This window comes from Eumetopias jubatus, unplaced genomic scaffold (assembly GCF_037043125.1).
Source record: "Eumetopias jubatus isolate StellerSeaLion01/CBP00866 unplaced genomic scaffold, mEumJub1_p1.0 scaffold_4, whole genome shotgun sequence".
In the NCBI taxonomy this organism is placed as follows: Eukaryota; Metazoa; Chordata; class Mammalia; order Carnivora; family Otariidae; genus Eumetopias; species Eumetopias jubatus.
Window position 1 is genome coordinate 93,529,995 of NW_028274810.1, and position 26,547 is coordinate 93,556,541.

Consider the following 26,547-nt stretch of genomic DNA (forward strand, 5'->3'; position numbering starts at 1 on the left):
GAACCAATGACAAGCCAGGGGGACCCCACTACATCCTGCGGTGGACGTCGCCCCAGGTCATCAAGGAGACCCACGAGCCTCTGGGGGATTGGTGCTACGCCTACATGCAGTGAGCCCCGCTCGGCGCCTCTGCTGTTTGTCCGGACGGCTGACCTCAGTGCCCTGGTCCCACTCCAGCCCCTTTGACCTGCTCCCCGTGGCACGGCCGCCTTTCCAGGGCCGAGACTGCCCCCTTGCCCTGACTGGGCTACATGCTGGCCTGTCCTACCCCTCGGGGGCAGGTGCGGGCTCTGATTTGAGACCCTGCTGGGGAGGAACAGGGCTGCCACGCCTTTATCACGGTTGTTGTAGAGATTTTATCTGGCAGGTTCCCCGCCTGTCTTCTTCTATGCTGCGGCCCAGTGGCTTAGGGACCAGGGGAATGGCAATAGAGTGCCTCCCAGGATCCCTTACAGGACAGGGAAGCAGCTCTGGGCCCCTTGGCGAACCTGAGCATCCACAGAGTCTCCTGGCCTTGGCCTTGGCTCCGCCAGGGCTCCAGGATGAGGTGTGACCTGGGGTGGCTGCAGGGCACGGGGGCACCAGCTGGCCTGGCCCTCTTTGGTCTGGGCTGCCCACCTTCCTCACCAGCGGTTGGCCCACGCCCACCTGGGCCAGCAGGTACCTGGGCCTGACCATATGCCTTAGACACCCGTGCGCCTTTCCCCAGGGCACCTGTGTTCTCCCGAGGCCCACGTGATTCCTGGCAGTCTTCGTGTGGTGGGCTTGGGGGGCCGGCAGAAACTATCTGCCGAGGTACAGGATTTGGTGGGCCTTCCCGTTTGGGCTATGGTTTTGGAAAACCCTGGGTGGGCCTTGGTGCCATCTATCTCAGCTTGCGATCTGCTCACACCTCCCCGCCTGTGTTGGTCCAGGCTTTCCTGCAGGGGCTCGGCCCTCACCAACTGTGGTAGAACAGGCCTGGGAGACTGCTCCCACCTTCTCCCAGCCCTGAGACTTGGCCTTGGGTTCCCCTCTGGCCTGAGCTGAGGATGGCCCGTAGAACCTTCCCTCCTTTGCACAGAGGTGGCTCTGTGTGGACTGGCCCCTAGGCGGCCCCGTTCTTTGATGCAGCCAGCTGGTGGACACTCAGAAACACCTGCAAATTGGACTGCAGGGGGCTGGGGATCAATAAGGGGTGACTTCGGAGGACAGTTTTTAAGGGTCCCCAAGAGTCCTGGCCCTTCGTGAAAGACCGCCGGCAGGGGTCCCCATGAGGCTGGCCACCGAGCACCATGGTTGCCACTGTGGCCCACGGCCCGGGGTCAGGCCTCCGGAGCAGAGCGCAGGTTCTGCCTGGAGAGGCCAGGGCAGTCGGCTGGGGAGAGGCGCTGGAGGTGGGCCTGCTTCTACTGGTGCGACACAGTGAGGTGGCGGTGTGATTCGCTCTGCTGCCATCCTAATAAATACTTGTTACTTAATCAAATCGCGATCTTTCTGCTGGGGGTGTTGGGGGCTGGCTAGCTTCTTCATACAAAGGCTGATGTGTGGGACATATGTTGCTCATACGTCCTTCACGTCCAGGAGTGAGGGCCCTCGGTGTGATGGAAGGAACGGTGGACGCTGATTTTGGGGAATATGGGCTGGAGGTATGGGAATTCGGGAGTCAGATGGGTTCAGATCCCGGCTCTCTGCCTTCAGAAAGTTGTGCAGCCTCCCTGATCTTCTCTCTCTTTATCTGTGAGATGGGGACTAATACACAAACACATGCACATGCACATGCACGCTGATTGTCGTGCCGACTGAATGAGATCATGTAACTGTTTAGAACAATGCCAGGTACAGAATTAATGATTCAACCTTGTTAACCACGAATACATTGCAACAGCCATTGTTACTGTGTTGTGATGGTTAGGATTATGTGAAAACTTAGCTGGGCTAACTTAGCTGGGGCCCAGGTATTTAGCTAAACATTCTGGATGTTTCTATGAAGGTGGTTTTTGGATGAGATTGACATTTAAATCACTGGACTCAGAGCAAAACCCATTGTCCTCCATACTGTGGGTGGGCCTCATCCAATCAGTTGAAGGCCTCAATAGAACAAAGACTGACCTCCTTCAAGCAAAAAGGGATTCTGCCGATGGACAGCCTTTGGACTCAGCTGTGACTCTTCCCTGGGTCTTCAGCCCGCTGGCCTACTCTGCCGATTCTGCACTTAACCAAGCCTAGAAGATTGTGCAAGCAGTTTCCTTACAATAAATCTGTGTATGCTGTTGGTTCTGCTTCTCTGGAGGACTGTTTTCTCACACAGTCACACGCTGCCATGCTCCCATTTCACAGAAGAGGAGACGGGTACAGGGGATGAAGGGGCTCGCCAAGGGTACGGTCTATCACTGGGACATAAGGCCAAGCCTGTGGTTCCCAAACCCGTTTGCTGTCCTCTCCCCAGATGTCCATACACAGCACTGACCTACCTTGGAAAGACCAAATGACGGGGGGTGGGGGGGTGGGGGCTGGCAAGCAACCCCGGCCAGTTAGCCTGAGCCCACAATCTGTGGGTTGAAGTCCATGTTGGCTGGCCAACGTGGAGGGGAAACTGGCCTGGCCTGCCTCCAAAGGACGTAAAAAGAGCTCCTAGACGAGTGACACCTCCCTGTCCCAGGGTTCATTGGTCAGGGCTGTTGGTGGGCAGGATCTCAAGAGCTGTGGGGAGGGGATGGAGACTCTGCCCTTTGCAGCACCCCCAACTGGCTTCCCCAGGGGCTACCAGGGATTTGTGCCAGAGGGGGCTTCTTCACTCGGGGACAAAGGGCTGCCCCCAGAGGGCCCTGGCTGGAGCTCCCAGGCGGGAAAGGTGGTGGCTGCATTTATAGCGGATGTGTAGGGCTGGTTAGTGTCTTTGAGCAAATGAAGTGGCTTGCTCAGGGTCACATTGACACAGCAGAGTTGGCTTTATCTAACTGGTCTCATCTAGCCGACATTGACCTTACTGGCTGTTACCTGCCTTCTGTGGAAGGACTAGTAGAGGTCACGCGGCAGGTTCATAGCGGGGCCCGGGTTTGAACCCGGGGCTGTGTGTCCACAGCCCGTGCTCCTTGCCAGCCGCTCTGTCAGATCCACGATTTCTAGCTGTTTCTTTTCCATTGCAACACCCCCACCCGGTGCCTTTGCCTCCTTTTAATTATAGGGCTGGGGGAGGGGGAGGCAGGGAGGGGGCCCCAAGCCCTTCCTTCCCTTCCTTTGCTCTGGCGCCCTGACTTGCGGCTGGTGGCTCCTGAGGACCCGGTGCCCGCCCCCTTTGCATGGTCGCCCCCATCCGTGCCCGTGTCCGCAGGGGCCCAAGGAGCCTCCTCATTTCCCTGCAGTGCTCGGGGGCCCGGGCACCAGTCCGGGCTCGGAGTGTGAACCATTTGACTGGGGCCGGATGTCCCTGCCACCAGTGTCCCACGGGCTGCCAGTCGGGCATGCGCTCTAGGGAAATGAGGGGCCACCTGTGCCGGCTCCTGGCCTCCAGGCTAACCCAGAGCTTCCCCGTGGGGGGTGGCTTGGGGGGGGGCACTCGAGGAAGAGGCAGGGTGGAGACCCACCCTCTTCACAAGCTTGTGACTTCGTTTTCCTGAAGCCACGGTGGGCGCGGTCCCTGCGTGTGGTCTGTCAGGAGCCACATTCCGTGGCTGCAGCCGTGGGCCAGGCTTTGTGCCACATCTTCAGAGCCTCACCACAGCCCCTGGAGGCCCCTCTTACAGATGGGGAGACTGAGGCATGTGTGGCTGAAATACCTCGTACACCAGCAGATGGTCCCCATCTCTGCCTGCCAGGCCTGGTGTCAGGCAGGCCTGGGATCCCGTCCCGTCTTAGCCACCCCCCCCTCCCTGAGGCTTGGCCCTCACTCCCCCCCTCAGACTTGGCGTTTCTTGGGGAGCTGAGGATCACATGATACGTACCCTGCAGACCAAGGTGCTCGGTGAATAAGAACCTGTTATGTTCCACCCTCCCCCACACCTTTGTCCTGGATACCTGTGCCCAGGCGTCCCTGAGCACCTGTCACCGGGCCAGTGGCTCCCACCAGTTATCTGGGGCCATACGGGAGGCGGTATGCTTTTTGCCCTGTTTCCGAGATGAGGAAACAGGCCCAGGGAAGGAAGACCCGCTCAGTAAGGGGCAGGGACAGAACTTTCCCTGGGGACCATACCAGCAGCCCCTGGTCCCTTCGCCCTGGTCCCTTGCAGGAACCCAGCAGCTTCTGGGTGGGAGCCACCCGGCGAGTGGGCGGCATGAGGCATGGCTGTCACTGTGGCTCCAAACACAAGCAGCCCATCTCCACTCTCACTCGGGTTGTTGGCAGCCTCCCTGGATGGTGGGACAAGGGCGATACACCCCCAGGTGCCCGATGGACATTGGAATTCTGCCCAAGGGCTCTGCCATGTCCTCCCTCCAGACCCCCTGTGGCCAGGCAGTCGCCCTCAGCCCCTGGAGCGCTTGGCACGGGGGGCGGGGGGTGGGCGGGGCAGAGCAAGGGAGCCGAGGTGCCATCGGGCACCTGCTCCGTGACGTGCATCCAGCAGGCCTCGGGAGCAGAGCGGGGCTCAGAGAGGGACAGGCCTGGGGGAGCTCACACAGCCAGTAAGTGGCAGAGCCAGGATCGGAAACCAGGCTGGGCAGATGGGAGCCTCAGAAGGGCCGTGCAGAGTCCTAGAGCCCAGCGCTTTATCGGGGTTAAAATCGAGAGCACCAGGCCAGGAACAAAGCTCTTGACACTGTGGTGTATGATGTTTGCGATCATTCACTGAGCAGATTCCTGACACATTCATCTCATTGACTCGCCCTCATCAAGGGTGCCTGTGGCCATTTTAGAGGCGAGGAAGTGGAGAGGAGTCAGGGCCTGCTCCCTGGCCCCTGACCCCCGGGCTGGGCTGGACCCTTAGAGCTGCACGGAACAGGACCACCCCCTTCCCCGTCCGGGCCCCTTCCGCTCCTGGCAAGAGCTCGCTGAGCCTTCCTCCCCGGGCTGAATGTCCTCATTCCTTCATCCGCTCCCTGCGGGACATGCTTTCTGCTTCTTTCTCCACCCCGTGGCCTCCTTCAGGGGCCACACCATCCGCTCCACTTTTGACTTTGAAACTTCTCTCAGAGGAGCGACTGATGAGGTGGGGTTCCTGAGAACTGGCTCTGAGGCCTCCTGAGGGACCCTCTCCTCCGGGGTGTCTCTGAACCAGGCGGCTGTCTGTCTGCCAGACCTTTTCCGGGGGCGGAGGTCCTGCTGCCCCTGGGCCCCCCCAACCCCCGCCCCGGGGCCAGATTGGAGCTAGGTTTCCAGCTGCCCAATTTCGTTCTGGAGGAGGCGGCACAGGCAGGGAAGAAAGGGGAGGAAAATGCTGGGGTGGGTTGGAGGGGGGGCTTGGGGGGTGCAGAGCAGGAGAGGGAACGACGTGCAAGTCGGTAGAGAGACTGGAGGGTCGGGTAGAGGAGAGGAGCTGACGCAGCCCCCAGTCCCTGGGTCAGGCCTCTCTTTGGGGCGCCCCCTGGGCTCTATCCCCTCTCCAACCATCACGGCAGGGGGAGGAGGGAGGCTCAGGGCAGCTCCTTCCAGACCAAAGCAAATGTGGCCAGTTTCTTTCTGTGAGCGCAGGGGGCGGGGGAAGCAGACGCAAGGCAAATGGGCAGCTTTTCCTGACCCCCGTGTCCTTGTCTCCTCTCCCCCGTGTACTCTGCATAAGCCTGTCATGGCTCTCTGCCACCTTGGCCGCCGATGGCCACACAGGTGCGAACATGGGGACTCGGGCCTGGACTGGGCCGTGAGGGTGACAGTTGTGCCGGGTCCCGGCCACCTTGGAGCACGTGCTGTGCATGCGGCCCTGAACGAGTCACAGCGCCGCAGGTTCCCGGGTGCCTGTCCTCAGCGCCGCCAGCGCCCCAGCCTCACCCACTTGCCCCTCTGTGTGCATCCGTGTCCAGGGCTTTCGTCAGACTCTCAAAGGGATCCTTGGCCCTGAAATGTTAAGAAGCACTGAGGCAGTTTTACAGGTAGGGAGACTGTAGCCCAGAGAACGGCAGTGATTTGCCCAAGGGTAGTTGGGGCAAAGCGGGCCCGGAAGCCAGGACTCCTGACTCTCTGTCCAGTGCTCCTTCTTCAAGAGATTTTGGTCTTCAGAGAGATCATCCCTGTCAAGGGGGCCCTTATTCCTTTCTCATTGGAGCCCCTCAGGCGCCACCATTTCCTGCAGCCCCTATTAGGGCCCCAGATTTCTCTAATCCACATATTCGCTGTGTGGCTTTGGATAAGTTACTGTCCCTCTCTGAACCTTATCCTCCTTATCTGCCAAATGGAGACAGAACAGTAGCACATCGGAAGGATGGCGGGGATGGAGAGGACTCTACTCCATGCCTGGCATGTCATGAGCCCGTAGAACACGTTAGCAATGGAAGTGACCATGTGCCTCGCCGCCATTGTCCTCCCAGGCCGCGTGGCCCAGACCCTGCCTCCTCCACGGAGGCCATATCCCTGTGTGTCCCGGCTGTGGCCCTTGGACCCCACCTGGCCCTGCCACATGGGGGGCTCACCAGTGCCCACTGGGTGAATGGCTTTCTTGGCCAACCCTGTCTTCCACCCCCACCCCTGCACCCTGGGGTTGGGCCCGCACCCAGGGGCTCCGGTTAATTTCGATGCTTTCTTTCTCTACCATCTGCTTAACCCCCAGCCTGGCTGATTTTGCTGGGAGTCTCCAGGACGTCCCAGAGCCTGTCCACAACCGGCATCTTGGTTCTCCTTCTTCAGAACTGCAGTGTGTGGTCATCATGCCCTGGAATGATTGGTCCTTCTCTAGCACCTTGGCCTCCGGGCGGCACCTGCAGAGGGGAGGGCAGCGCGCAGCCCCCGCGCCCCCCATGGTGGGCATCATGGCAACAGCTGCTGTGGAAAGACCACACCAAAGTCAGACAGCTCGGGGGTTAAGAGCTGGGGCGGCCTGGGTCTAAATCCTATTAGTTGTGTGACTCTTGGCAAGTTGCTTAATCTTTCAGCCTCAGTTTCCTTGTTTTTTTTTTAAGACTTTATTTATTTGAGAGAGAAAGAGAGCATGAGCAGGGGGAGGGGCAGAGGGAGAAGCAGACTCCCTGCTGAGCAGGGAGCCCGATGTGGGGCTCGATCCCAGAACCCTGGGATCATGACCTGAGCCGAAGGCAGACTCAACCCACAGAGCCACCCAGATGCCCCTCAGTTTCCTTGTTTTTAAAAATGGGAGTAAAAATGGCTGCTTTGCAGAGAGGGGCAGCGACAGGCCCAAGATCACACAGCAAAGCCTGCGTGTTTCCACGTCACCAGGAGGCTTTTCCTGTCGTTCTGAATGTCTGCAGGATGACTTCACCACAGGAGGGGTCCAGGTGAGGGAGAGGTGCTCCCTCAGGAGCTGCTAAAGATATCCAGCACCTTTCAGGGGAGCTTCACGAAGCTTTGGGCTCTTTCTGCAAGGTCCAGCGTCCGTGGTGCCCCCCGTGGCATTTCATTTCCTTACGGGAAGGGACAATATTGCACTTCAGCCAATTTACCTTTCTCCAGGGTCTGCTCTGCACCCCCCAGTTCCCACGTGCCATTTTATGTAATCCCCACCCCCATCCGGCGAGGCTGGAGTTATTGTCCCCATTTCAGGAGGGGAGAGAATGGAGGCTCAGAGAGTTTAGTACCTGCCTGTGATCACACAGCAAACCGCGCTGTTCACTCCAGGTTGGCCAGAGTCATGTTGCCTCAAGCTGCCTCGAGTGTGGACAGAGTCATGGGCGGGAACCAGTCAACCATGTAAGGCTGAGCCGTGCCCCGTGACCACTCGGACCGGAGGGTCGTTGCAGATCGGAGCCAGGGTGGCTCCTGTGCCCTGGGGCCAGGGACGGTCTCCTGGAGGAGGCAAGGCTCCGACGAGCCCTTGAAGGAGGAGCCAGGCTTGGCTGGAGTGGGACAGGGTGAGACCGTGGGGACTTGGGTCAGCTTTTTGTGCCTTGAAGCCTCTTCTCCCCATAGCCCTGGACCCCAGGGGCCCTGATGGGACCTGTCTGTTTTGGGCGTTCCACAGCAGGTGCCCCGAGGCTCCCACTAGGCCATGCATCATTAGGGCTGGCAAGGACCAACACGACATTACGTGGTCTGGGTCTCTGATTCAAATGGGTGCCTGGTTTGCTGGAACCATTCCCCCTCCATCCCACTCCTTGGGGGTAGTCGCCTTTGACTTTGGAAATTTTCAGCTTTCCTTTTTGATAGTACCCCCGCCCCTTGGTGCTGGGTGCAAAGGGGTGCCCCGAGGGGGCTCACTCAGCAGAGCTGATTGATGGATTGTTGCGCTAACAGATGGCCGCTGCCTCCCCATACTCCCACCTCCATTCTCTTTGTGGCTGCTTTCCTGTTTTTTTTTTTTTTTTTCTCAAAGGAAATCACTTCATGATGTAATATATCATGGAGATTAAGAGCCAGGCCTTAAAATCTGACTGTGGGATTTGAATCCCAGCTTTGCTGGCTGTGCAACCAGGGGCGGGTTTCTTAACTTCTCTGTGCCTCAGTTTCTTCATCTGTGAAATGGGGCTGGGTAATAGTCCTGGTCATCGTGAGCATTAAACGAGATGGTGAATGGCAAGCACGTAGCATGATGCCTGGCTCTTATTGACAACGGCTGCTAATTCTGGAACTCCTGCTATGGGTCAGGTGCCGTATATGAATTACTATATGCCAGGCTCCACTTGATCAGGCTCTAAAGCTTGGGATCCATTTGCCAGCCTACTCTGTCTCCTGGGTGAGTATCTGTGTCCTGGACTCCCAAATGTTGGAAACATTAGGGGCATGAAACTTGTTCTCAATCAAGTGGCAGAAGGCTAGGGAGTGTCCAAGTTAGCAGGACATGCTTTCTCTACTTCCACATGGGGTTCTCCCAGGCCACCCAGGTCCCACATGCCCGAGGAAAGGATCATCTTAAATATTTTTTTTAAAAGATTTTATTTATTTATTTGAGAGAGAGAATGAGAGAGAGAAAGGTCAGAGGGAGAAGCAGGCTCCCTGCTGGGCAGGGAGCCCGATGCGGGACTCGATCCCGGGACTGCAGCATCCTCCTTCCCCTCCAGAGTTCTCAAACCTCTCCATCTGTCCCAGGTGCTTTCCCCGCCCCATGGGCCATGCACATGTAAATGTCTGTGCAAATCCCCTGGCGTCAAGCTGCCAGCTCTCTGATGAGTCAGGGCCACCTCCAGGGACCCCCACTTCCCAGCCATAGGACCCCAGGCCAAGGCAGTCTGCTCCATGTTCATCCTGCTGCAGGTCCTGGCTGTGCCAGCTGAGAACTCAGCCTTCTACCTGGCTGGGGATTGCCTCCTGGGTGGCCTCTTCACCCTCCATGCCAACGTGAAAGGCATCGTCCACCTCAACTTCCTTCAGGTGCCCCAGTGCAAGGAGTGAGTCTCCAGCGTGAGGCTGGAAGCGGCAATGGGGGTAGGGTGGGAAGCCTGCACTGGTCCTGCGGTCCTCAGGGGGACCGGGCCAGGACCCAGGGCTCAAAATGCTCCTCCTCATTCATTGCCAAACCCTCATCCTGGATTATCCCCACTGGCTCGGAGGGAGAACCCACATAGTTCATGTTACCAAGATCTTTGGCAACTGTGTCCTGAAACATGGAGACCTGGTTGTCCCAATGTCACATCTCTTAATAAAGAGTTACGGGATATTTGAGCCTGGAGGGGTTGTAGAGACTATCAAAACCACCCCCACCCACTTTGGCAAGGGAGTCCATGGTCAAGGCCCAGTCTAGAAACCAAGGCTTATGCCTTTGGAAGGCATAAATGTGGTTTTTCTGTGGCAGGTTCTCAGACTAGAGGGGAAAGTTTGCATTTCCCTAGGGCTGTGGTTAGGTGGTGGTGGTGGGGTGCTTCCAGGACTGGAAGGGATTTCCTTTGCTCCCCCTTCCCCTGTGAGCCCCATGGGGTGGCAGCATCACTCGAGATTACGTGGGCCATCTTCATGCAAGCATGGGGTTATGAATTAGTGACCTGGTACAGAGAGGGTGAAGGCATTCTGAGAGAGAGGGATAAAGGAAGGAGTGCGCAAAAGATGATAAAGGGCTGACTCTAGGAAATGCACCCTTTATGTGATGTTAAGGAAAGTTATAGGCTGGTCTGAGAATGGTGAGGGTGATGGTGCCCATGATGGTACTGGGCTCATTGTTGAATGTTCTGATGCCTGTGATGATGGTGGGGAGTCCAGTGAAGTGATGGTGGTGAGGGGGGTGATATTAATAATGTTGATAGCAGTAATACTGGTGATAATGCAAATGGTGAGGAGTATGTGATGGTGAGGATGGTGGTGGTGATGATGGTGGTGGTGGTGAGGGTGGTGATGATGGTGGTGAGGGTGGTGATGGTGGTGATGATGGTGGTGGTGGTGATGGTGGTGATGATGGTGGTGAGGGTGGTGATGAAGATGGTGGTAATGATGGTGATGAAGATGATGGTGGTGATGGTGGCGATGGTGATGAAAATGATGGTGATGATGGTGGTGAAGATGATGATGGTGATGATGGTGGTGGCAGTGGAGGTGATGGTGGTGACGAAGATGATGATGGTGATGGTGGTGGCAGTGGTGGTGAGGGTGGTGATGAAGATGATGGTAATGATGGTGACGAAGATGATGATGGTGGTGATGGTGGCGATGGTGATGAAGATGGTAGTAATGATGGTGGTGAAGATGATGATGGTGGTGAAGACGATGATGGTGATGATGGCGGTGGCAGTGGAGGTGATGGTGGCATTGGTTGTGGTGGTCACAGACATGCAGTCTTAGTGATGGCAGAGGTGATGATACTGTCATAGGAATAGAGGGTGTGGCAGTGTGACAGTGATGACAAAGATTGTAGTGGGTAATGGTGATCACATAGGTGGACATTGGTAGAGTGGTGGTAGAGATCATAGGGAAGGTGGTAGTGGTGACAATGGTAGTGATCAAGGGTAGCCACAGAGATCATAACATCAGAGGTGGTCTTAGGGATGATGGTGATTCTAGAGATATGGTATGGTATGGGGCCTGTGGTGTGATAAAAATGCGAGTCTTCTGGAGCAGCTCCTTGGACAACTCCTGGGTTTTCCTATGGGAGGCAAAGGGGACAAGCTGGCTCTCCCATCCCTTCCCCTTCTCACTCTGGACCTGCTTCCCACCCCCCCCCACGCGGCTCCCCCAGGTATGAAACGAAGGTGTTGGGCTACAACCTCCTGCAGGCCATGCGCTTTGTGGTGGAGGAGATCGACAACCATAGCAGCTTGCTGCCCGGCGTGCTGCAGGGCTACGAGATGGTGGATGTCTGCTACATCTCCAACAATGTCCAGCCCGTGCTCTACTTCTTGGCTCAGGAGGACTATTCCCTGCCCATCCAGGAGGACTACAGCCACTGTGTGCCCCGGGTCGTGGCCGTCATCGGCCCTGACAACTCCGAGTCCACCGCAACTGTGGCCCACTTCCTCTCCCTCTTCCTCCTTCCACAGGTAAGGCCCCCGGCTCCTGGGAGAAGTAGCTGGGGAGGGCGCAGAGGAGTGGTTGTCCAGAGGGCTCACTTCCCCCCATTAGTCATGGGGGTAGGAGGAGGCGGGAAGCAGGGTAGGGATGCCAACCCCAGCCCTGGGAAGGCAGCCTGGCCGATGTGTTAAGAGCTCGGGCTTTGGAGGCAGACAGACCTGGGCGTGCCTCTTGGCTCTGAGTCTTGGCCATTGTGAGGCCTTGAGCAAATCTCTTAACCCTTCTGAGCCTCAGCTTCCCCGCCTGTAAAACAGAATGATAAGAGTTCCATCCTAGGACTGTCTGAAGGTTAAAGGATTTAACCTCTGTAGGAGTTTGTGGGGTACGGTATGTCTTCAGTGATGCAATGGCCATTACGTAAAGCACTTTACACAAAAATGAAGACTCAGAAAGTGCTTACTATCATCCCGTACGGTTGCCTAGCACAGGGTCTACCACACAGTAGGTCCTCAAAAAGGGCCATTAGTATTAGTTCTATTATTGTAAGTGTCATCGTCATCACGACTGAAAATGCCTTGACCAGAATTGGCCTGAAATTTTCATGCATTAACGATCAGCTAGCACAAGAAGACAGCCCACAGTCAGTGGTTACAAATACTATAGTTTCTGCCGTCGTTTTTATTATGCAAAGCACCAAGGGTCTGACACATAGTAGGTGCTTAGTAAATGTTAGTATACTTATGTGAGGCATCTGGTCTGGGACTGAACTCATTCTTTCATTCACTTAACCAATATTTATTGAGCTCCTCCGGTGCTAGGTGCTGTTGTAGGGCTCGGGATACAGGAGGGGACAAAACATAAGAGCCCATCTCCTAGCGGGAGAGACAGGCCATGTCAGGAACCACGGGATAAGGCTGCTGGAAAGTGAGAAGTGCAGTGCAAGTAAAGCAAGTAAAGTAAGCAAGAAGTAAAAGGCAAGCAGGGTGAGGGAGGCTGGACAGGTCGGTGGACAGGTGGGTAGAGAGGGACTGCAGTTTCCAGCAGGGTGGTCAGGCGGGTCTCGCTGACAATTGGATGAAGACCCAAGGGAGGTGAAGGGGTGAGGGAGTCATGTGGGTGTGTAGAAGAGCACCCCCCCCTCCAGGATGAGAGGGCAGCGAATGCAGAGGCCGGCAGTTGCCTGGTGTGTTCACAGAACCTGTGAGCAGAACTGGGACCCCGGGGAGAGTAGAAGGAGATAAGGTCAGAGAGGTGAGGGCTGGGGTCAGTGATGGAGCCTCTTGGGGGCCACTAAGGACTCTGGCTGCCCCTGAGTGACTTTTGGAGCTGTTAAGGTTTTGAGCAGAGGAGTTAAGTAAGGTGACTGACACGTGCGTGCCGGGTCCCCTGGCTGCCACGTTCAGCAGAGACCGCAGGGGGAAGGATGGGGGGTTGATGTGGGGACCCAGGCAGGGCAACAGTGGCCTGGGGAGGCCCTTGCTCACGCTGGTGGCGGTCCCCTCCGGCAGATCACCTACAGCGCCATCAGTGATGAGCTGCGGGACAAGCAGTGTTTCCCTGCCCTGCTGCTCATGGTGCCGGGTGCGGATCATCAGGTTGAGGCCATGGTGCAGGTCATGCTCCACTTCCGCTCGAACTGGATCATCGTGCTGGTGAGCGGCGATGACTGTGGACGCTACAACAGCCAACTGCTCAACGAGCGCCTGACCACCCACGACATCTGCATCGCCTTCCAGGAGACGCTGCCCACGCCACAGCCCAACCAGGAGGTGACCCAGTGGGAGCGCCAGCACCTGGAGGCCATCGTGGACAAGCTACAGCAGAGCTCGGCGCGCATCGTGGTCCTGTTCTCGCCCGACCTGGTCCCGCACAACTTCTTCCGTGAGGTGCTCCGCCAGAACTTCACGGGCGCCGTGTGGATCGCCTCTGAGTCCCGGGCCATCGACCCGGTCCCGCACAACTTCACCGAGCTGCGCAACACGGGCACCTTCCTGGGCATCACCACCCAGAGCGTGCCCATCCCGGGCTTCAGCGAGTTCCGCATGCACCCCGCCCAGGCTGGGCCACCTGCGCCCAACAGGACCAGCCTGGGGGCCACCTGAAACCAGGAGTGCGACACCTGCCAGGACACCACCGCGTCCTTCAACACCATCCTCGCGCTCTCTGGTGAGCGCGTGGTCTAGCGTGTACTCGGCTGTCTACGCTGTGGCCCAGGCATTACACAGCCTTCTGTGCTGCACCCAGACCACCTGCTCCAAGAGGGTGGTCAACCCCTGGCCGGTGAGGCCCCGCCCATGGAAAGTCAGGGTCCCACAGGGCAGGCATGGAGCGGTCGCCATGGAGACCGCTGGGTGCACCTCCTCTGCACTAGCCTTCCCCTCCTTGCTGTCTTCTGGGCAAACTGGGGGGAGAGGCCATGGGACCATGCCCTGCCTCCAGACACACAGAACCAGACAGAAGTCCTTCATGGTGACAAAACTCCTTTTTGTATTAATGTAATCATTGCCATCCAAGATGGCTTGTCCTAGGAGGAGATTTGGGTGAAATTCCCTGGAAGGAAGCCTGGCAGGCAGTGGGCGCCCCAGGTCCCCTGCCGTCTCTCTCTGGGCTGGAGGCCTTGGGGGCGGGCTTATGTATTCTGTCTGCTCTCTGAGGCCCTGCTTGGGGTTTATGCATCTTCTCTTGTCCCAGGTTTGTGTCATCTGGATTCAGACTTGGAGTTTAAATCTATGTTTTTTTGATTTGCGCGCGCGCGCGCACACACACACACACACACCAAACCATGAAATCTTCACAGGGCTAGAAGATTTTCCTGAGGATCTGGAGAAGCGGAGGGATTTACATCAGAGATGTACACTTCAGACCTTGTTATCCAGCATCTCTGAGCTCTCAGAGTGACCAGCCAGCCAGGACCGCACGCTGGGTCATTTGCTCACCATCCTCACTTGCTCTCCACTGCGTCCTTCTCTCTGCCTCTGTCCACCCCCAATTCTCAGCTACAGCCCCTCTGTCCATCTGTTGGCAGGCAGAGCTTTGTACTCAGGCTGACCTGGGTTTGAATCCCAGCTTTGCCACCACTAGCTGTGAGACCTTGGGCAAGTTATTGAATATCTCTGAGCCTTGGATTTCTCGTGTGTGAAATAGAAGGAATAACAGGCACTGTGCTGAGTTCTGGGGAGGACTGACCATGCCGTGTGCCCGGGACCTGGTGCAGAGAGGAGCTGAATGTCTTCCTCTTTGTCCGCATCCATTTCTGACACCAGTGTCTGGACAATGATAGTCCAGGCCTCCTCCCACTCAGGAGAGTTGCAGGGATGATCCTTCCTTCCTTCCTTCCTTCTTAAAAAATTTTTATTTATTTATTTGTCAGAGAGAGAGAAGGAGAGAGAGAGAGGGAGACAGAGCACAAGCAGGGCAGGTGGCAGGCAGAGGGAGAAGCAGGCTTCCCGTTGAGCAGGGAGCATGATGTGGGGCTCCATCCCAGGACCGTGGGATCATGACCTGAGCTGAAGGCAGATGTTTAACCAACTGAGCCAGCCTGGCATCCCAGGGAGGATCCTTTCTGACCCCCTAACTTGGAGCCCTGGAATCCCAGGTTGCTCAGTCTGGCCTGGCCAGGTCAGTGTGGGGATATGACCTGGACACCAGGACCCGGCTCCCCGCGGGACTCCACCATCCTGACCCCCGCCCATAGGCCTACCACCTGGGAGGAACCTCCCTCCTCTCAGCTCCCAAGACCATTGCCCTTAGTGTTAGCAACATGTGCAAGTTCCAGAGAAGCTTCCAGAGCCAGGACCTCACTCCCTGGGCAGAGTGGGAAGAAGGCCAGGGCCCCGAATTCCTTGGCTAGCTGTCTGTCGGTCCCAGAGTGGAGGTGAGCTCTGGGCTCCCGAGATATAGCCCAATAGACTCTCCCATTTATGGAGGGAAAATCTAGGAGCCAGATTGATGGAGTATCTACACTGGAAGTTCTTTTGGGGGGGGTCAGCCCAGAGAGGTTCAGTGGCTTGCCCAAAGTCACACAGCAAATTAGGGAAAGAGCTCAGATTGGAATTCAGGCCACAGGATGCCCAGTCCAAAGCATGTTCCAGTTTGTACCAGCTTCTGCGTACTCAGAGTGATGGGGGATGGCATCGGGAGAGACTGGAGAGTGGCCTCCACTGGTTGGGGAGGCAAGAAGCACCCAGAGGGCAGGGACAGGTGCAGCTGACCCTTGCGGGTGAGAGAGGCCAGTGGGCTCTGGAGCCCAGGTATTGGATCCCCAAGGGATGGCGGAGGTGACTTCCAGGGAGAAGGAATACCACCAACACCGCTGCGGGAGGTGAGTATTTACTCGTTTTCAGGTACTGTGCTAAGTTCCCAACATAGGTAAACTCACTGATGGCTTCAGAGCCCAGGAAGCAAGGTTTTTGTTGTCCTACTTCGCTGAAGAGGAAACTGGGGCTCGCAGAGGTCAAGCGACAGGTCCAAGGCCCCATAGCTGGTGTCTAAACCCAGAGGTATCTGACTCCAGAGCTGCGCTCTCAGCCACTGCCTCCCGGATGGCCCCCTGCACAGTCCCACGGCCCCCTTGGGCGGCTGTGGAAATCGAGGCTAGTAGGTCGGGAGAATTTCCCCCAGGTCTGGCCCGGACTCATGCCAGCCTCCCTTCCTTTCCCTTTGGCCCCTCCAGCTACTTCAGGAAATCTGGAAGGTCAGCTTCACCCTCCGGGGCCACGAAATCTTTTTTGACAAGCAAGGGGACCTGCTCATGAGCCTGGAGGTCATCCAGTGGCAATGGGACCTGAGCCAGAACCCATTCCGGAGCATCGCCTCCTACTACCCCCAGCGGTGGCAGCTGAAGACCACCCACAACGTCTCCTGGCACAACGCCAACAACACGGTCAGCTCCCGCACGGCTGCTGGGGGGCCGGGGCCTGTAGCTGGGCGGCCGGCTCGGGCTGGGGTGGCCCCGGGCGCTTTGGGCCCGAGATCTGTTATCGACAGCCGGTGGGGGCTCTATTTGTTGGGGGAGTGTCGGGGCCCTGTCCCTCCCAGTGACTAAGCCCTGGGGACGTCTAGGGCTTTCTGGCTGCTCAGGACCCAGGGGCTCAGGGGCTGTGCCACGTGGGTGTTCAGGATTTCAGTTCTCATGTCAACCAATGCTCATGATTTTGCTACAGTCGCTGTCCCCTCCACCGAGTCTGCCATCTGTCATTCGAAAGCTCCTTTGTTTTACCCTCTTTGATAATAAGCTGTCGCGATGGCGGTGGTGTGGGGAGGGGCAGAGACCCAGCCTTGTGTGGAGGGGGAGCGGATAGAAAAGCTCCAGGAGGCTTCATCGGCATCCTCCCCACGCCCCCCACACTTCATTCTCGTTTCTGGGGGGTTTGGTGCTGCTAGTTTCTGCGCTTTGTGGGGATTTTCATGGAGTCGGTTGGGTGGGTGTCTTGATTAATTTGTGAGGAGGGCCTCTCTCCCAGGGGACCACAGTCTGGGGGTTGGAACAACACAGATGTACTGTCTCCTGGTTCTGGGGGCTGGCAGTTCAACTCAAGGTGTCAGCAGAGTTGGTTCCTTCTGAGGTCTGTGAGGGAGAATGTTCCGGGCCTCTCTCCCAGCTTCTGGTAGTTTGCTGGCCATTTCTGGCTTTCCTTGGCTGGGGTGGTCTCCCCTGGCCTCTGCCATCGCCTCCATATGGCCTTCTCCTTGTGGGTGTGTCTGTCTCCAAATCTCCCCTTTTGTAAAGACTTCAGTCCTATTGGAGTAGGGCCCACCCCTCTCCGATAGGACCTCATCTTGACTACAACTGCAATGATCCTATTTCCAAATAAGTTCACATTTGTAGGTCCTGGGGGTCCAGACTTTAATCTGTGAATTTTGAGGGCAGGCAATTCAACAAATAAGAGTGTCGTTGCCTGGGTTTCTCCTAAAGCAGAGCCTGAGGCTAAGGTTTATGCGCAGATAGCTTATTCCAGGATCTGCTCCCTGGGTATAGGAGTAGGTGATGGGGGAGAGCTCGTCAGGGACACAGGGAACGTCAGTAGAAGGGAACGTTCTCAAGCTGCGGTTGAGCTCAGTCTGACCAGGACCTTCTGAGGGGCCACTTTAGAGCTGTCCCCAAGGGAGAGAAAAAGATGGGATGGGTCCATGGGATCTGTACCAACCCCCCCCCCCACCTGCTGTGGTCAAGGGTCGCCCCATGGGGCATTGACTCTTCTTGTGCTTCCGGGTCACTCATTTGTGGGTGCCCAGCAATTTCCCACCAGCATCTCACACCCAGGACCCAGGGCAGAGAGCGAAAGAGACAGAGTACCACTTAGGTGAGGTGCTGACAGGTAGCGCCCACAAGATGCAGTTGCTGTGGCCATGGCAGGAATAAAAGGAGGTTGGAGAAGATGTGAGGGAGGCCACAGAGATGGGATGCTGTCCTTCCCCCGGCCAGTGGGGTGGAGCTTCGAGGGCAGAAGCCCACCCAGTCCCTCTACCAGGAGCTGAGTGGAACCCCCACAGCCCCTGCTGCTGCAGCGGGGTCCCAGGTAGAGCCCCTACTCCTCATGTCTCCCTCTGCCACCCATCCCGGAGTGTCCTTAACCCTCAGCCACTTGGCTGCTGGGGTGATCCAGACACTCGTCCCCAGGTGTCTGAGCCTGTGGTCGCCTTGTCCTTGCTGGCCTGTGGCTATGGCAGGTGTCCAGCAAGCAGTGAGGACTGGGCCGCCGTGGCCAACCTCCCGGATTCCAGACCCAGTGCTTCTTACCCTCTTGACTACCAGCCTCCTAGCCGCTCACGCTTATCCAAATCCGTTACCTCCTCCTTCCTTGGCTGTCTTGTTCACTGGCATCAGGCCCCTGAAATGACCAAGGCGGGAACCAGAAAGCCTCTTTTGTCTGCTGGTGGAAGTAGTCCCTTTTTGGAGACCAGAACCTGTGTTCTAGCAGAGTCCAGGCTTGTGGGGATGAGACACCCCAGCTCCACCGTGAGCCCCCGAGAACCATGGTGAGCGTGGCCAATCCTTCCGCCCCATGGTTGCTGGACCCCTGTATTCTAGCTGTTGGGGCCACAGTGCTATATACCAGCCTCCCATTCAGTGCTTATACTTCATCCTAAAGGGCTGTGGCCCTACCCTCAAGGTGTTTTCCGCAAGCTGGTACCTTACCTGAACCCTTAGTATGCCATACCATCATCCCGTTAGGCTGGGTACTTCCAGGCGACATGGTCTATGTTGGGATCGGTAGATCCGGGGGTCACGTGCCCAATCACACCCCCTTTGCCATACAAAGGGTCTCTTGTCTGAGGGGATGTTCTGGGGGGACCCATGAGGGTGACTCAGTCAGTCCGTGCAGCCTTGGAAGGTGGCATTGCACTGTGGATGGGAGAGGCGAGTTTTTACACGGATGCATCAGTGCTCCCTCCAGGGAAGAAGACACCCGACATGGTAGATGTGCCAGCGTCTACGTAGAGTGGAAGCAAATCCAGGGTTCATCATGGTCTCTGGGCTGGAAGTCTGGGTGCTCAGCCGTGGCCATAGCTCTGTCGACCAAGGAGACAGGGGCCCACGCTGCTGCGCTCACGCCCACAGCCTCCATCCCTGACACCGTGGGCACTCTGCTCGTGGCCCATTGTGTGAGCCCCGGGGAGGCGGTGGCGGCGAGGGCAGAGGCCAGCTGACCTGTGCTGGGGGCTTCATCCTTTCCGTCTGTTTTTTTTTTTCTCACTCCGTGCGTTCTTGGATTGGCATTCACATGAGACACAAAAGTCATCATCACTGATTTGAGGAATATACTTGCTCCCCCTTGGCCTGTTTTGGCCTGATCCTGAGCACATCATTTCCGTTGCATGGAGACTTGCCACTCTTCCTGCCCGACCCCACGACTCCGTGCGTCTGAGGTCACTTGAGGTCCTGAGGCCACGTGCTGTTTTTCCACGAAGGCCCAGCAGGGCACAGGAGCTGATTTGCAAACTGCGTCGTACCTTGTTGTGGAAGGCGTGTTGTAGCTGTATCGTGTAACTCTCTTACTGGGGCTTGCCCATCTTGTCCTCTGCAGGTGACCTTGGCATCAGCACATCTGCCTGGCCATATGAGGAGAGCGTGCCCTGCAGCCAGGTCCTTCTTCAGAGTCTTTTTCTAGGCTTGTCATTCTGTACCTTGAAACCGGAAGCCATCGGAGTCGCCTGCCAAATGTGGGTTGGAGCAGTATTTCCAAGAGCAATTTACGCTGTCCCCCACCTCTGAAGGTTCATCAAGTGCCATACTTCTTTAATGGTAGGAGATGTAAGATGTAATGACTCGTCCTTTAGCATAGAGAGGATGTCCTGGCATTTCCCAGACCACGGGACCGCTAAAAGCATCACCGGTGTGGCAGGCCCCCTTTGAATCTTTGAAAGGTTTATCATATACACTTATCCCTAAGGATTCACGTCCTAGTGGGGCATAAAGAGTACTTGCTACTTCCTACTCATCAGATCCAATGAGTACGATGCCATAGATACAGTGGACCAGCATGACGTTCTACAGAATTCCAGAGTGATCTAGTTCCGTGTAGACCAAACCCTGATGGAGCGAAGCATAAACTTAGCTCTGCCGTGAGAGTAAATGCTAGCGATTTGAGAGCTCTCTTCTTCTTTCAGTAGGCATTTAGAGCTGTATATATCCCTCTAAGTACTGTGTTCACTGCATTCTATAAGCTTTGGTATATATTAATTTAAAAAAATTAAATTATGGTAAAAAAAAAACCCTATAACAACATTTACCGCTTCAACCATTTTTTCCCCCAAATTTTCCTATTGTGGCAAGATATACATAACTAGTTTACCATCTTAACCATCTTAAAGTGCACGGTTCAGTGGTATTAGGTGCATTCACATTCCTGTGCTAGCACCACCAGCCTCTCCCTCCAGAACTCTTCATCTTCAGAACGGAAACTTTATGCCTGTTAAACACTAACTCCCCATTCCAGCCTCTCCCCAGCCCTGGAAAGCACCGTTCTACTTTCTGTTTCTGTGAATTTGACTAAGAACCTCCTAAAAATGGAATCACACAGTATTTGTCTTTTTGTGACCGGCGTATTTTACTCAGCATCATGTCCTCAAGGTTCAACCATTTTGTAGTGTGTGTCAGAATTGCCTTCTTTTTCAAGAGTGACTAATCCATTCAATCAATGGATTGTGATTATGAATAATCATAATCTAGTAAAAAAATATCACTTTTGCTTATCCGTTCATCCATCGATGGGCACACTTGGGTTGCTTCTACCTTTAAGCTATTGTGAATAATGCCGCTATCAACATGGGTGTGCAAATATCTTGTTGAGACCCTGCTTTCAACTCCTTTGAGTATCCACCCAGAAGTGGAAACTGGATCATGTGTTAATACTCTTTTTGATTTTTTGAGGAACCGCGTTCCTCCACAGTGGCCGCACCATTTCACATTCCCAGCCGTGAACAAGTGGTTCCAGTACACTCCACGTCTTCGCCAACACCCCTTATGTTCTGTTTTGTTTGTTTGTTTTTGTTTTTCATAGTAGCCAACCTAATGGGTGTGAAGTGGTCTCTCGCTGTGGTTTTGATTTGCATTTCTCTACTGATTAATGATTGAGCATCTTTTCAAGTGCTTATTTGTCATTTTTATCTCTTCTTTGGAGAAATCACTATTCAAGTCCTTTGTCCGTTTTTGAATTGAGTTATTATGTTCTAGGAGTTCTCTCTATATTCTGGATATTAACCCCTTGTCAGATATATGATTTACAAATATTGTCTCCCATTCTGTGGCTTGTCTCTTGGAGTGTCACTTGATGGACAGAAGTTGTAAATTTTCATGAAGTCCTATCCAGGACATCATTGCCAGATCCAGCGTCATGAAACTTGTGCCCTATGTTTTCTCCTAGCTGTTTTTATGGTTTTAAGTCTCCTATTGAAGTCATGGATCCATTTTGAGGTAATTGTATATGGTGTTAGGTCCAACTTTATTCTTTTTTATGTGGATATCCAGGTTTCCCAGCATCATTCATTGGAAAAATGATCTTTCCCTCACTGAATGGTCTTGGAACTCCTGCCAAAAATCATTTCACCCTATGTGTGAGGGTTTGTGTCAGGACTCTATTCTATTTTATCGGTCTGTATGTCTGTCTTTATGCCTGCGCTACATTGCTTTGATTGTTGTAGCTTTGTAGTAAGTGTTGAAATCAGGGAATGTGAGTCCTCCAGCTTTGTTCTTTTTCAAGAGTACCCTGGGTATTCAGCGTCCCTCGAGATTCCATCTGAACTTTAAGATGGGTTTTTCTATTTTTGCAAAAAAAAAAAGTCATTGGGATTTTGATAAGGATTGCATTAAATCTGCAGATTACTTTGGGCGGTATTGACATTTTCACCATGTTAAGTCTTCCAAGGCATAAACGTGGAATGTCTTTCCATTTACTTAGGTCTCAGCTTCTTTCAGAAGTGTTTTGACCCCTTCTCCTCTGTTCTGCTGCTGCCTCGTTAGCTAGAACCACCACCATTTCTCACCTGGGCTATTGTGACAGTACCCTACTCACTTCTGCTCTTGTCCCTCACAGTTTAAACTCAACATGGAACCCAGGACAAACCTGTTAAAAGGAAGTCAGATCCTGTCACTCCTCTGTGTGGAAGCCTCTCGTAGTTTCTCGTTTCACTCAGAGTAAAAGCCCAAGTATTTTGATGCCACCTCTTCGAACGGATCTGCTGCTGTCCTTTGTGCTCATTGTGCTCAAGCTACGTGAGGCTTGCTGCTCAGCGACCATGCCGTGTGCCCTCTGCCATGGGGCCTTTGCACATGCTGTTCCCTTGGCCTGTACAGATCTTTTAGTGGCTTGGTCCCTCACAGCCTCTAGGTTTCTGCTCCAGTGTCAGCGGCTGAATGAGGCCACACTTGCCCACCCCATTCAAAATTCGCAATCAGCCCCTCTATCACTTTCCATCCCCACTGCATGGCCCTACTTTCCCTCATGGTATTTATTACCACCAGTCAAGTTACATATTTATATGCGTATTGTGCCTTTTCCCCATGAAAGTATTCATTCCTTAAGAACAGAGGTTTGGCCTCCTTGCGTTCACTGCTGAATTCTCAGTGTCTGGCATCGGTATGAGCTCAATACCTTTTTGAATGAATGGATGAATGAGTGAATAGCAGGTTGAGAGTCCATGAGTAAGAGTAGAATTAAGTTAGCTATTTAGGGAATAGTGAAGAGATGAGTTTGGAAGGTGGTGGTGGGGACCACACAAGGCAAGGGGTAGTAAGGTGTAGGTCTGGATAAGGCGCGCATGTGTGTAGGTGGGCACATGTGTGTGGTCCCACGGGAGGCAGAGAAGACTGCCAGCAGCCTGGAGAGGTTGGTGGGGGATCAGATGTTTCACTTTGGCTGATGGAGAGCCTCTGAAGTTCTTCCAGGAAGGAGCTTCAGGCAGGAGACAAGACGTCTGGAGGTGTCTCCTGACGGCCACGAGCAGGAGGGACGACAGGGGCGGAGCAGGAAGGCAGGTGACCGGTCAGAGGCAAGAAGGGAGGGGCTCTGGGGTCAAGTGGTCCTACTGTGGCTCCCCTTGTCTGGGCCCTGGCCCTCCATATGTGTGCTCTTGGAACAACACCCTCCTATTTGTGCATCAGAACGATTTTTGTACCACCTGGATCTAATCAGGCTGCCCCCCACCCAGGGGCCCTCATTGGTTCCCACTGCCCCTTCATTCTTCGTGTGCCTCACACGAGCCTTCAGGATGTGGCTCTCCCACTCTCCACCCTTCTCCTGGGGCATGCTGACTCCCTTCTATTCCCCTGCCCTTACTGTTCCCTCTGCTTGTAATTCATTCCTGTGCTCAATAAACCATCAGGGGGGCTCCTCTGTTCTCTAGAAATAGAGCAGTAAGAACAACAGACATGGCCACTGCCTACCTGCTCTTGTTCTTCTGAAAACCCCTGCCCCTCCACAAAGGTTGTGTTAATTAGACTCTTATATGCACATGGCAGAAGGTGATGTAAGCACAGAGTGAAGTTGTTGCTTCCTATCATTGAAAACTCCAGGGGTAGACCATGTGGACTTCAGGCATGGATGGATCCAGGGTCTCTCTCCAGATCTCAGTTCCTTCCTTGGGAGTGTTCCCCCTCCATGGAGACAAGGTGGCTGCTCACAGCCCCAGAGTCACATCCTCTCTGCCCGGCAACCTCAGGAAGTCTCTGTCTCAGCAGTTGGGTGCTGTCACCTGAAGATGTTGGATTAGGTGTCAGGCAGGCCAAACTAAGAGGGCCCCTACAAAGGTCCAGTTCTAATGGCAGTTCCTGCTCCTTCCCTATCCCAGACAGGGGCCAGGCTTCTCTCTCCTGAGCATCCTGCTAGTTGGGCTCAGGGTCTTGTCCTCCTCCCTCCAGATCCCTGTGTCCATGTGTTCCAAGGACGACCAGCCTGGGCAAAGGAAGAAGCCCGTGGGCATCCATCCCTGCTGCTTCGAGTGTCTTGACTGCCTTCCGGGCACCTTCCTCAACTGAACTGCAGGTAGGACTTGCAGACCCACTCCCCTGCCCCGCCCCACCCTGCCTTTCCCAGGGCCCTTCATCTTTAGCAGGGTTTCTGGAGTCTCCCCCAGGGATTGTGTCTGATTCCAGTGTATCTCCTTAGGAGCTGGTGTAGAGAAAAATCTTCAGTGCACACTATTAGGGAGGGTGGGAGAAGGAACAGCTCTCAACCAGGCAAGGCTGTCACTGATCCTCACTCCATACACATGTAGCCGAGGGCCCAGGGGTGTCAGATCAGAGAAGGTCCACTGGATGGGTGGATGGATGAATGAATGAATGTCTCTGTCCATAGAAGAGATGTCTCTGGCAGGTCGGGACAGGATCTGATTTATCTCTCTGACCTCCCGGTGCCTAGTGTAGTTCGGAGCATATAATGGTTTCTCAGTGAATATTTATTGAATGACATCCTTGATTAGACAAATTAATATCTTCCCCTATAGATCATAAACTCCAGGAAGGTGGGGACAATGTCCATATTAGTGTTGAGCACGGTTCACTGTTGGGGCTCAAATTATTTTTTTATGACTTCCCTGATCAGTAAATAAGTGGACATAGACATCTACCAGTCAGTAGATCGGTGCTTCCATAGTACTTACTATGTGCCCAGCAGAGCCCAGCGCACAGAGTAGGTGCTCAACAAAAGTTTGTTGGATGACTTCACAGGCTTTTCCTCTCCTGGTTAGTCAGTAGCCTGAAGTCAGGGGGCTAGGTTTTATCCATGTCTGTGGCTCCCCACCTCAGATGCCCACCACCACGGAGGGTGCTCGAAAAAGCATTTGTTGAATGAATTCTTTGACTAAATGCTTGAATGTCTATTCCACCGGAGGGTAAGGTCTTGGAAGGAAGGGATTACCGTTGTTAGGATCTGGGTCAAGGGAACCTCGGTTCAAATCTTGCCTCTTACTGGTTTTGTGACTGCCTGGCTGAGCCTCAGACCTTTGTAGGGACCCAGTTTGGCCTGCTTGACACCTAATCCAACTTCTTCAGGTAACAGCACCCAACTGTTGACTTCCTGAGGTTACCGGGCAGATAGGATGTGACTCTGGGCTGCGAGCAGCCACCCTGAGCATGGGGTTGCAGTGAGGAGTTGATGGGCCGATGGATATAAGGGACACAGCGAGGGGCAGCTAGGACTGTAGGCATTGCCTTCAGCTCCACGCACCCCCACCCCGAGGCCTGGCACGGGACAGGTGCAGAGGATGCGGGTGCCAGCAAGGCGGGTGTGGCTGACGGGAGCTGCCGTGGGCTCTTGCAGACGAATTCAACTGTCAGTCCTGCCCAAGTTACGAGTGGTCTCATAGGAATGACACCTCCTGCTTCAAGTGGCGGCTGGCCTTCCTTGAATGGCACGAGGCATCCACCCTCACTGCGGCCATGTTGTCCATCCTGGGCTTCCTCAGCACCCTGGCCATCATGGTGATCTCCTGGAGGCACCTGCACACGCCCGTGGTTCGCTCGGCCGGGGGCCCCATGTGCTTCCTGAGGCTGATGCCGTTGCTGCTGGCATACACCATGGTCCCCATGTACGTAGGGCAGCCCACGTTCTTCACGTGCTTCTGCCACCAGACCTTCTTCACCCTCTGCTTCACCATCTGCATCTCCTGCATCACCGTGTGCTCTTTCCAGATCGTCTGCATCTTCAAGATGGCCAGGCGCCTCCCACGTGCCTACGGCTACTGGGTGCACTACCATGGGCCCTATGTCTTCGTGGCGTCCTTCACTGTGCTCAAGGTGGTCATTGTGATGGGCAATGTGCTGGCCGTGAGCGCCAACCTTACCGCCCGCACTGACCCTGACGACCCCAAGATCATGGTTCTGTCCTGCAACTACCACAAGGCACTGCTCATCAACACCAGCCTGGACCTGCTCCTGTCTGTGGTGGGCTTCAGCTTCGCCTACATGGGCAAGGAGCTGCCCACCAACTACAACGAGGCCAAGTTCATCACCTTCTGCATGACCTTCTACTTCACCTCCTCCATCTCCTTCTGCATCTTCATGTCTGTCTACGAGGGGGTCCTGGTCACCAACATGGACCTCTTGGTCACCGTGCTCAACCTCTGGGCATCAGCCCGGGCTACTTTGGTCCCAAACGCTACATGGTCCTCTTCTATCCGGAGCGTAACACGCAGGTCTACTTCAGCAGCATGATTCAGGGCTACACCATGGGGAAGGACTAGCACCGTCCACTGGCTGCCCAGGGGGCTGGAAGGCTCTGCCCTGGGAGATGGAGACAGGGGGCGGGGGGCTTGCTTATTCAGCCCCAGCTGGGCACAGGGATGCTATCCCTGACTGTCTCACCCTGCTCTGATTTGGTCTCCGCCCCCCCCCCCAGGTTTCTTTTCATCCTGGCCATGTTTACCCCCCTGGTGGTGGATGCCTAAAAATATTCACACTTTCCTTATAGCTGTTTGGCTTGCCAGGCACTGCCACCTATTTTAGGAAAACCTATCCAGGGTGACCTGTTGGTCTCCAAGGCAGAGATGGATTTAAGCAGCCGACAGTCGCCATCTGGTGGCCACAGTTGGTTTGTCTGCAGGTTCGGGCTCCTTCCCTTCAGTCCTGTTCACAGGGTGAGGGGAGGTCGCGCTGGTGT

At 55.1% G+C, this 26,547-nt stretch overlaps 2 protein-coding genes across 2 annotated transcripts in view; both read left to right on the forward strand.

Annotated features, from left to right (window-relative positions):
* Nucleotides 1-2,254, forward strand: part of ALDH4A1 (aldehyde dehydrogenase 4 family member A1) — a 29,177-nt gene extending 26,923 nt beyond the window's left edge. Inside the window, exon 15 of the mRNA XM_028108395.1 lies at nt 1-2,254. Within this exon, the coding sequence (XP_027964196.1) occupies nt 1-113 (113 nt within the window). The 3' untranslated portion in view covers nt 114-2,254.
* Nucleotides 1,275-26,131, forward strand: TAS1R2 (taste 1 receptor member 2). Its single transcript, XM_028108331.2, is given in 15 exon segments — nt 1,275-1,404; nt 1,564-1,628; nt 3,314-3,436; nt 4,007-4,072; nt 4,209-4,362; nt 6,755-6,910; nt 7,822-7,932; nt 9,222-9,405; nt 11,181-11,481; nt 12,961-13,631; nt 13,633-13,732; nt 16,125-16,334; nt 23,811-23,934; nt 25,210-26,010; nt 26,013-26,131. Coding segments are annotated over 15 exon segments (3,315 nt in total).
* Nucleotides 26,132-26,547: the final 416 nt, after the last annotated feature.